We start from the raw sequence: 11,474 nt of genomic DNA, 5'->3' as shown, positions 1-11,474 counted from the left end.
TTTTTTTTTTTTTTTTTTTTTTTTTTTGGTTTTTGAAATGATATTGAATGGAGCTGGTGATAGAAAATGGCTTGCATGGGAAGATTATATAGTGATGAAGTTTGCCTGAAATAGGACTTGTTTTTCTCAACAATTATCATCCTAATTTAAGTAATTCTATTATTAAATTTTGAAACAGAGTTCTGTTATTCTAGCTCGTTATTATGGATAGAATTGTCGTCTAAGAGTAGAATAAGATTATGGATTTGGTATCATCCATCAATAAAATCTATGGGTTTGATTTGTGGAGGAACACTGTTTAGGAGAGTTGAATCGATGTGCATGTTCATGGGTTGGAGCTATTAGTGTTGGATCGGTATGGCAACCCTAGAGGGGTGAATAGGGTTTTAACGATAAAAGTGTTTAAACGTGATTAATTTTTCTAATGATGAAACTTTTTACCAATAAGTAGAAGATGATAATTACTATAACAAAGTAATTCAAGTCAAAACAATAATAAAGTAGAACATGCAATAAATCACAAATTAAATAGGAAAGAGTCAGAGAAAATGACACCGTAGTTTTATAGTGGTTCGGTCAAACTCGACCTACTCCACTCCCCAAGCACCTCTTGGGAATTTGAATAAAGAACTTTCTCGACTCTTTCCACGGATCAGAGCCAAACCGCTCTTTTTACGAGTTCAAGAGCAAACTCAATCCTTTCCACGGCGCAGGATCAAACCGATACAAGTATTTGAGTTTGATAATAACACACCACAACTCTCTCAAAGAGTAGATACAATTTGGGATACTCACAACTATTTCATCACAATACAATAATAATCCCTCTAAGAATAAGAAGAGAAATAAACTTGTAAGCTTGGAGAGAGCAACAAACAATGGAGACTTTGAACAAATGAGGATTAGAGAATGTATGTAAGTTTTATATTTTGAAATGTGGGGAAGATAAGTTTATATAAAGGAGAAAAATGGCAAAATGTATGAATTAATATTGATCATTAGATTGTGTTAGGAATAATGGAAGGTGGAGATTAAAAGTAAATAAATAAGAAGATTTTCTAAATTCATTTATTTAAAAATTTTAATATAATATAATAATAATAAAAAGTTAGTGAGTAACCGTCCAATGAAAATTCAAAATTTATTATAAATATAATAATATAATAATAATAAAAACTATGTAACTCTCAAAATTTTAAAATATAATAATATAATAATATAATATAGTAATAATAAAATTTTAAAATATAATAATATAATAATATAATATAGTAATAATAAAAATCGATGTGAGTAACTGATTCAAATTTATATTTTGTAAAAATAACTTTATTTAAAAATATAATAATAAGAAAAACTCTACCATTTGTTACTCTCCCAAAATTTAAAAATTATAAAGGTCATACTTTGATATATTTTGATTTGTCCATCATTTTAATTTTGCTGCCACATCATCACGTCGGGTATGTTGTCTCGACTGTAATTTCTTCGTTTTAGCTCTGATTTGAGTAATTGAAAAGTCGTTGAAATCGTTATTCCCGACCTTATACTGTGGACAGTTCAAAATACTGAAAATAGTTAATAATTAAAAAGTAGGTTTGTTATCATCAAAACATCAATTAATTGTCTTTCGTGCCACAAGGCTCGCCGGTTGTCGAGTGTCAACGGTAACAATTGCGCCACCGTCGCACATTTAGGGGTTGGAGCTATATGTCACAATGACATTAGAAGAAGGTATGTTGTGACGATAGGCATCGCTCTTCAAGCTGTCTCATTGTCTTCCTCCACGCCACATGGTTCACCAGTTGTCGGGTGTCGTCAATAACGGTGCAACAGTTGCACCGCCGTAGGAAGTAATCGGCCGCCACCGCACCAATGATATGGGTTTTGGAGTTGCCTTTTGATCACTTTTGAATGATTGAACCAATTTAGATGGCTGGGTGAAAGAAAAGGCATCGATGTTAACATGACCCATCCCAAAATGAGGCACTATGAATTCATTTAAAAGCAAGTGGAACGAGTCCCTTGCTCACATTGTCTATCACATAACATTCAAACATATAAACGTTTCATCTGTTCTAGACAGTAGAAAGAAGTACAATCATTCAAGGGATATCAGTGTGCCCATACGATCAATCCCATAAGCAGACAGAGTACAGAAACCTACTGTAATACAACTAGACAAGAACATTTTAGGAGCTTCATCCATATCTATGGAGAATAGAAAAGAAAAGAGAAGCTTGAGAATGGCACCATGTTGGATCCGCTGGCTGACTTCTTCAAGCTGATCCACTGCCGGCATTCCCTTAAGCAGTAATAAACATGGCATGGGTGTAACATACAAAGCCCTGATGCAGATTTAGTAAGGATACTGAAACTGGTCAAAAGACATCATTTAGCTGGCTAACTTTGTGTGGTCTAAACAAAAGAGAATTCTATTTCTTTCCAGTGCCATAGATGACGAACTTATACGGCTTAAATGCTAGTGTATCAAGTGCACAACTCCCTGAGAAGACGAGAAAAACACGTGAACAAAGTCGTTCCTTCGAGGAAGTAACTTAAAATGGCAGCCCTGCACCTGGGATGATCTTCATAGACTAGTAGATGACTTGCTCCCCGTTCAGAAAGTGGAAATTTTCTCTAATAATGTAAATGGAAAAGAACAGAATAAGCAAACCTTGAGGCCCTAAGCATCTGTAATCCAAGTAACTTCTGGTATCTTTTGTAATAATACTCCCTTCAATGTGATTAACATTTCACCTTAATCATCCTTCATATCAGCTGTTCGAGGGTAAAGCTTTTTGCTTTATGGGTACTTGTGTTGATTAATCAAAGTTCAGTTCTTGAAATTCCATATGTATTACCTTCTGTTAGCATAATATTAATTGGCTGCCATCCTGAAATATGATGAGTAATCCATTTCTTCATTGAGGTTATCATATACAAAATCTGAAGCACATCGCCCAAGGCAAAATCGGTTAAGCATTCGTTCCTTAGAATCAATGCTGCTTGATATCTGCAAATCAATTGAAACAGAAGTTATTATTTTGAAACTAAAATCCAAAATCTAGAAAGCCAGAAACCAAATCACCTGCAAGAAGAAGCCATTATTGCAGAACGACCAGCTGGAGAAGCCAAAAAATTCTGAATCTTATCCCATATAGCTTTTTGGTATTGATTGGGATGCCCACCTAGAGGGTTCACACACTTCCACAATTTTTCTGTTTTACCAACATACAATTGCACAGCTCCAAAATTATGCCTCACTACCATATTATGCTCTATCGCACTATTAAGTGCCATTTTTACATCAGTATTGCAGTTTCTCAAGTCTCCATATCGGATGCACTCAGTTATATTTGCCTCATTTGGACTAATTTTTTCCATTTTCAGGGTGTTTAATGCAAGAAGAATAACTCCAATAAGGCCTTGAATGTACTCCGAAGGTGGTGGTTGCCCCTGAGATCCCCAGGCATCATTATAAGAAGAACTTCTAACAAGAGTGGTGGAAGATGAATGAGGTGCATACTCTACATCACGAGCATGTCGTTTATTAAACGCATCATGATGGAATGACTGGCTACCATGCTGACTACGGCCTTTGTCTGGCGAGTTAAAGTTGGCAAAGTTTTGAGACGTAGTATGTGGTCTAAATTCACTAGCTTGATGATGAAAATTTTGAGGATTTATAGCATAATTGGGGTGATCAGAGATATGCAGCTTACTGATATTGGGTGCAGAGAGATCGGGTTGAGTAGGGACTGGGATAGAATTACGATTAACGGGGTTAGGAGAAAAAACATAATCTGGCCGAAAAGGAGGATGGAGCTGCATTGTTTTTTGCCTGACGTGAGGAGGCTGGTAACTCGAGGAACTACCCATTGAAACACTACCATCAGTCCTAGCATGAGTGTAATTTTCAATAAGCAGATTTGGCGTAGACTGACTAGAAGAGGCTACAGAACTGCTATTACCGCTATTACCGAAGAATTCATGAGGTGCTTTCTTAAACTGCTTTGCTTGGATATGATTTGGTTGGTTTAAAAAATTAGGGTTTTCCTCGTGCCTAGAAACAGGCGAGCTTAAGGCTCTGGATAGGACTGGTTGGTTGGAGTTTTTATGTATAGATTTACCTTTATGTTTGTTGTTTCCCAAAGAGACATTTTCAGGTTTGTATACTATAGCTTGTGCTGTCTGCTGATTATGATCAAGTCCAGAGTTCTGAGATATTTGAGGGTCAGAAGTAAGGGTACCGTTCACGAGTTGAGATGATTCCGCACTGGATATTGGGAGTCCTCCAGCTACAAGACTCATCCAAAGCCAAACACTCTTTGCTGCTGCAACTAGTGGTGCAGAAGCCCTTTGTGGCTGTGCAAGAAGAATATTATATCTTCTCATTCTTAATTGATGAAGGGCGTTAGAAAAATCTCTATCCCCAGAAATTAGCAAATAATTTGCAGGAGCAGGGTTATCGACCGCCCAAAACAACATATCGACTAGAATCTTCTTGTCACTTGCATCCTTAACACCTGATAGAAGAAAGACTATCAAGATCACCCATCTACTAGATCCAAAGAGTGAAGCCAACTTAAGACTAATAAAAAGAGCAGCACAATATATATACACACACATTTGATGTCATTTTACTTATACAAGCCTAGATTCATGGGCGAAGGCAATCTTTTTCGTTATTATCCAAGACAGGATAACGAAAGGGCAAGCTTAATCACTCACTAAATACCTAAAATGATAAAAGTGAGCATAGCGCAACGGTAATTCGCTCGTACTCCTTCTATGTGGTTGGAGAGGTTCCAGTCTCCATACAATCTTCAAAAGCAGTGCAAAAAATACTCACAAAATCACATATGAAAGGGGGACGGATGTAAATAAGGTCACATTAAACGAAGAACATCACAACAGAATGACAAGATGTGTTTATTCATAAATGAAATCTTAATCAATTTGCTACCAAAATTGCTTGGATATTAAGATGGCATAAGAAGGCCTCCAAAAATTAATCCACTACCACCAACACCTCAAGAACAAGGTGTGTTTCCAAAGTCCTTATATAGATTCAAGCATCACACCAGAAAAATCACATCCGACCTATAATCCGGTGGAGAGAAACCAAATTCATCAAACAATGATCACGGAAATAACAGAATCTAACCCTAGGGTTTCCATAAACCCTTAGAACGAGAAACAGAATCTGGGGAAGAGAATTACCGGCAGGGACGTGATTCAAGGCGATGCCAGTACTGGAGAGAGCTTGCTGAATAGAGTTGGGAATGCGATTAGTATCACCGTAGGCGGAAATGGAAACAGGACCGCAGTAGTTAATTTTCACGAGGGCGGAACTGATGTTTTGGGCGATTGCGTGAGGATCGCAGCCCTTAGGGACCTGACAGTTCTCGATGTCCCACCATACAGAAGTCTTAGCCCTAACGTACTGGGGCTCTGCTGAACCCGTCGGTGCGGCCGCCGTTACCACCGTAGCTACATCTCCATTCATGGCCACCGAGGAAATCTCCAAGCAAAGCAGATGGAAATGGTAAAGGTCAGCCGCAAAACGGACCACTCATCATATTTACAGCCTGATCTGAATCTATTCATTAGGACCCTTTTACACGTTGGTCCAGGAAAAATAGACCTTTAATCTTTCTTCGAAGAACGGTCAGAACAACACTTCTCTTCAGCGCATTTTCCACTCCAATTTCGAGTCTTTCTGGTCAAAGAATTGTGTTTTTGATCTCTAAAATAACTTTTTCAATCAGTGAATCTTATTAGAAGAATATTCTAGAAGTAAGGGAATTCCATCTAGCTCGAAGTGGGAAAATGCAGCTTAACAACCCCTTCGTGTTCGGCCCACGCCTTGCACCTTTGAGCGTTAACCTACACGCACCCTCTAGCCACGACTTGTGTATAGTTTGACTTAGTGACCCCTTTTGGCTCCAGCTCAACCTAATTGACTTAATGACTCCGTTTGCCATTTTGAACCGTTCCCCAAGCCATATTTAATGCATTTGGAAGCATTTGGGGTCAATATCGTCACTCATTAGCCAATTTAAAATAGTTAGAACCACCTTGTATTAGATAGGTGAATTAATTCCTTAGGCATGTTTTTAACATCATAGGTATAATCGAACTTCGATGGGCAGGATTGAACGAACGTTGACTCAAGAAATTTAATGACTTCAGCTTAGGCCTACATGCAAGTAAGCTTACTATTGGAACACGTTTGGGTTAGGTTGGATGAATTGTATGTTGCATGTATTATATGACTTCTCTACTGATACTTACTTTATTATGTTATATTTATGAACTTCATGTGATGCATATACTTCCAGCACGTTGATCCATGTATTTTATGATACCATGTACACATCATACCCTATGAGTAATGTAGGATAAGAACAAATAATGTCACGAACAGTATGAAAGTGTGATGACCTACATGTTATATTTCATGAACACGAATACTTCTCCAATACATTTCTTTCTTTCCGTTGGTTTCCACTACTGTGAACATATGCTAACCCATATCAAGTCTAGGGGTACGTATACGAGACCATCGGTGGATTCATACGCGCGTGCATTAACTGTGTGTAGATAAGTACTATACATCCAACTTTATCCAAAACAATCTAAAGAATAATCAAGAAAAATAGGTTTCACCATGAACTATGTTACATGTGATTGTATTTTCTGACCCATAGTAGGGCTTCTTAGTGGATTTTTTTAAATACTCAAAGCACGTTTAACATTTTCAAGTAAAAGCAATAACGGGACGATGGAATCAGCTAAGCTCCATTATTTTCAACTTGCTCTTAGAATTTGACTTCTGGATTACTGTCTCCTTTCCTGTTTCTTCAACAAGCTTTAGATTTGATAAGGCAGCGCTCAATGAATCGTCAGAAACTGTAGCAACTTGGTTACCAGTTGCAATATTAACCCCAGTGTCTGAAGTCGATGCGTCGAGGTTTTGGCCTGCTACTTCCAACTCGAGCTTCTTAAACTCCTCCTTGATATCTTCCTCTTCGAGAATCGAGCCAGATGGAGCTGAGTCTATGATACACAGAGCCATATTCAATCATAATGAAAGAGAAGTTCCCAGAATGCCAAGTTTTTAGACGAGAAACTTGGAAAAATCCAACATATATGTACCTATAACACTTGCAACTTGCTTTTGTATATCGATGCTTGCTTCTAGTTCCTGCAAACTATGCTGGAGTTGGTCCCAACTAACCTCGTGTTCTTTCATTACCCGAGCACCAATTTGAATAGCCTCAGAAACCTGCCAACAGAGTATGATATTACTTTTTAGTCAACCTAAGACATCAAACCCGAAGAATTTATTAGTAGCTCAAAATCTGTATTCGTTTTTAAATAGTTTCAAGCTAAGAAATTGCCAACTGTGTCACTTTTAGAGAGTCAATGGTGACAGCAGAAGACGTTTCACTAATCAAAGAAGAAAACTGACGATGGTAAGTGTGAGATCTCACCTCGATTGGGGAGGAGAATGAAGCATTCTTTATTTATAAAGGTGTGAAACCTCTCCCTAGCCGACACATTTTAAAAACCTTGAGGGGAAGCCCAAAAGGGAAAGCCCAAAAAGGACAATATCTGCTAGCGGTGAGCTTGGGCCTTTACAAATGGTATCAAAGCCAGACACCGGGCGATGTGCCAACGAGAAGGCTGAACCCCGAAGGGGAGTGGACACGAGGCGGTGTGCCAGCAAGGACGCTGAGCCTCGAAGGGAAGTGGATTAGGGGATCCCACGTCGATTAGAGAAGGGAATGAGTACCAACAAGGACTCTGGCCCCGAAGGGAGGTGGATTGTGAGATCCCACATCGGTTGGGGAGGATAACGAAACATTCTTTTTAGGGGTGTGGAAACCTCTCCCTAACAGACGCGTTTTAAAAACTTTGAGAGGAAGCCTAAAATAGAAAGTTCAAAGAGAACAATATCTTCTAGTGGTGGGCTTGGGCCGTAACAGTAAGTTACCGTTTTGGTTGATTCGGCGTCTGCAATAGCATTTAGGACTTCCTCCACTCTGTTTAAGAGAGATGCAACTTTTTTTCGACTTTCTGTGGTGATCTTTAACTCTCTTGCATGTTTCAGTGCGGTTTTTTTGTTTCCAGACTTTAAAGAAGCTAATGCGGATTGTCTTGACCTGAAATGAAAAAATGGATTAATGTCATAAGACAACTCACTATCTGGGAATACAAACTTCACAAGCATATTGCAAGAAGAGATCTATATTATAATTACAGTCATTCCACCCATTCTAGTCTCAAACATCAAAAAACTTCATTTAAGCAGGACACTTCAAGGGAAGATTTTAGTAGATGATAGACACTCTTGACACAGAATTGCTCAAACGTTTTCATCCCCCCCCCCCAATCATATCGTGAACGACCTATAGATGTATTATCGAGTCAGTGACGGGATTTAATATAGTTGCAACTTTGACTAGAAGGATTTAGTATAATTTGTAAACTAAGTGTTAAGAGCCATAAATAGTTACACATCATAGCGCTGGTCAATCACATCAAGTTGACGCTGAAGCCTTTCTGTTGTCCAAATCAAGTGCAGAATGTCGTAATCGAGAGTCGTGATACCAGGAACTTTTGCTGCTGAGAGGGAGAGCTTTACACCCTGGTTAGGGGGGAATAGAGAAATCAAAAGAGAGCTTGGAAGGCGAAAACTCACTTAAAAACTGAAGTCGGTATTAGAAATTTAACATAGGTTGCAAGTAATGATCCTATCATGGTACATTCTTAACATTCTTTACTATACAACAGACTTAAACTTACTAATTTCTTATTTTGTAACTAATTTTCCAGTATAGTCCTCAGGCAGGCTGCAAAGTCTTACACTAGAACAAGAATGTGCTGATATGAAGAATAAATTATGAAGAAGGAAATAATGGCATACCTCTACAAGTTCCTTTTGTTCTTTAGAGAGATACCTTGCTTTACCACATTCAGTCAAGTAACTCAGGATAGCAGTCGCTTCATCAGGTCCTCCACAGATGTTCTGGAACTTCACCATTGTAATTACGCAGGAAGAGGTCCAATTACTATGAGATAAACATTTGACAACTTCAGCTGCTCTATCCTAGGCATGGAAACATTTCAAATTAAAGTTAAAGAAGCAAAAACCAAAGTGATGAAAGATTAAGATGAACGTTGAAGTAAATTTCAAGGCAGAACCTTACAAGTCATGTCTCTAAAGAAAGAGAGGAGATTTAAATCATATACCTGCAATACACGGGCAAGAGCTATATAATCATCGGAAAGCAAACTGTCGGGGTTCTTTTTCGATGTACCCATCAAATTGCTTAGTTTTTTAAACAAGTAAGAGAGTTGGCCACCCCTTGGGTCCAGCATGTCACTACGTCTTATAATGTCACCCTCAATCTGCATTAGATGCTGAATGGAATGGTATTTATTATAGGACAGAACAACAACAAAGTTCAATGAATTAAAAATAGCAAAAAAAAAAAAAAAAAAAAACATCTTAGTCGAAAGGAATACCAGAACATGGTCAAGGCAGAGTGGAGCCAACCCGCCTCGAGAAAACCATTGATTCTTTATTTCAGACGGTTTTAAGAAGATGAAGTTGAATTGATGGGCAATGGTGAGGATCAAATCCCTCCAAAATAGGTATCTGGGTTCCCAATCAGATTTTTGCCCACTGAATGCCTTGAACCGAGCTGTAGCCACCACTTCGTTATCCCAGTCAGGGACTTTTTCCCTGATGAACTCTCTTACAAGTAGCTCCTTTGATTCCTTTTCCATTTTGTTTGCACTCTTCACACCTATGATTAGAGCTGCTTCATACTTTCAAGCCAATCTACCTGGCAAACCATGAGGTAGCAAAAACATGTATTTTGATTCTAAACACTTCCTTTACATGTTCTCAAGTAATTTCAAATTGTAGATTAATACAAAATATCATTACCTACCTATCAGTCCATCAAGCATCATTGGAACTTCTAAACACTTAAACAAGATGCTTTACGCGTCGTACGCCCAAAGGGGTTAAATTACATCATTTCATCAACTAGTGAAGCAAGTGAATTCCACTGTGCGCAGCAAAGATAATTTTAAGTAAGTCATTGAGGACTGTACAGATCTTGAAAAACACAAAACCAATAAACGTGAGAGACAGAGAAAAGTCCTTACATTGAGAAAAATTCTCCACTACTTAATGACCTAAGTTCGTACCTAACAGAAAAGGCATATAGAAGATACACATCTAGGAATTCCTACAGAAAGAGAGAGAGAGAGAGAGACTAAAGCACGACATCCTCGTAACTCCAAAACGCCAACCAACTTTCCCCCAAGGAAAAGGTAGACTACTAAGCCATGCCAGAGTGTTCAACCAATATATAAATCTTTTTAAATATATTCTTAGAACTCAATGACACAGATACAACTTATAGACCAGATCCTGTTCAAGTAATGTCATTAAAATTGTGAGACCCCACATCAGTTGGAGAGGGGAACAAAGCATTCTTTGGAAGAGTGTAGAAACCTCTCTGAGGACACTGACCTCGAAGGAGGTAGATTGTGAGATCCCACATCGGTTGGAAACCTCTCCTTAGCAGATGCGTTTTAAAAACCTTGAGGGGAAGCCTGAAAGGAAAAACCCAAAGTGGTGGATTTGGCCGTTACAAAAATTTTTAATATATTCTTTGAGCACTGTCCCTTCTGGGTTAGGTATTAGCAAGTTTGATCATTATATATGCCAACAGACGTAGACGCTATTATATAAAACAACAAGGAAGTAACATTATAAGAGTGTATACTCAGAATAAGATAAGAACAAATTCGATCAATATTTGGGGCTGAGAGAAAACCAAATGAAAAACAGGCATACTAAATCTAAGCTCAACTTTCATCAATTAAAAAAGAGATTGCAGAATCAAAGAAAATGAACACAGTTTAGAAGTCGATGATAAGTAAAATTACCTAACCTTCTTTAATTAGAGCAACTATAAACCTCTTTTTCTCACTACAATCAGCATGGAATCAAGCACGCAGCAAATCTAAAGCGGAATATGAATCAAAAGCACAAACAGGTGTATGATTAAAAGAAGCAATAGGCCGATTACAAAGGTAGCATTGACGAAAACGAAATAGCAATCAACCAAAGTGATTCTTCGAGACACTGAATACAAAAACTTCACCTTAATCCAAAACCTCACCGAAACACAAATTAAATGAAATTGAAGTAAAACAAATGATGACCTTCGCAAGCAATCACAAGTGTTGGCGTCGAAATTGAAGACTATATCTGGTGAAGCTTGAAGAACCCAGATAGGGGAATTCNATTGGCCTCGCTGGAGTTTCATCGGATTTTTCTGTCCTCTTCGTTTTTCTCTATTTTTTTTGTAAGAATATTAGTTGTTCATACGCTAAATTAAAAATTGAGTGTTTGTAAGTTTCTGTATAATTTTAAATTT

General features: G+C 37.9%; 2 protein-coding genes across 7 annotated transcripts; both read right to left on the bottom strand.

The window, feature by feature from the left end:
• Positions 1–1,980: 1,980 nt before the first annotated feature.
• Positions 1,981–5,726, bottom strand: LOC111808841. Its single transcript, XM_023695042.1, has 3 exons — positions 5,227–5,726; positions 3,092–4,529; positions 1,981–3,016 (listed from the first exon to the last, which is right to left on the bottom strand). The coding sequence occupies exons 1-3, from the start codon at positions 5,510–5,512 to the stop codon at positions 2,830–2,832; spliced, it is 1,911 nt and encodes a 636-aa protein (XP_023550810.1). The 5' UTR covers positions 5,513–5,726; the 3' UTR covers positions 1,981–2,829.
• An 849-nt stretch (positions 5,727–6,575) lies between these two features.
• On the bottom strand, positions 6,576–11,340 carry LOC111809154 (charged multivesicular body protein 7). Of its 6 annotated transcripts, none has more exons than XM_023695525.1 (9): positions 11,260–11,340; positions 9,968–10,091; positions 9,541–9,863; positions 9,265–9,435; positions 8,939–9,121; positions 8,529–8,659; positions 8,006–8,174; positions 7,165–7,294; positions 6,576–7,065 (listed from the first exon to the last, which is right to left on the bottom strand). In XM_023695525.1, exons 3-9 carry the CDS (start codon positions 9,802–9,804, stop codon positions 6,797–6,799), a joined length of 1,317 nt encoding a protein of 438 aa, XP_023551293.1. In that variant the 5' UTR covers positions 9,805–9,863; positions 9,968–10,091; positions 11,260–11,340; the 3' UTR covers positions 6,576–6,796. The 6 variants fall into 6 exon arrangements, with proteins under 6 accessions (XP_023551293.1, XP_023551291.1, XP_023551294.1 ...); XM_023695523.1 differs by having other exon boundaries at positions 9,972–10,091; XM_023695526.1 differs by having other exon boundaries at positions 9,541–9,859; positions 9,972–10,091.
• Positions 11,341–11,474: the final 134 nt, after the last annotated feature.

Source organism: Cucurbita pepo, chromosome LG13, assembly GCF_002806865.2.
Source record: "Cucurbita pepo subsp. pepo cultivar mu-cu-16 chromosome LG13, ASM280686v2, whole genome shotgun sequence".
In the NCBI taxonomy this organism is placed as follows: Eukaryota; Viridiplantae; Streptophyta; class Magnoliopsida; order Cucurbitales; family Cucurbitaceae; genus Cucurbita; species Cucurbita pepo.
The sequence above is the reverse complement of the archived record's forward strand: the minus strand, read 5'-3'. Positions and strand labels throughout refer to the sequence as shown.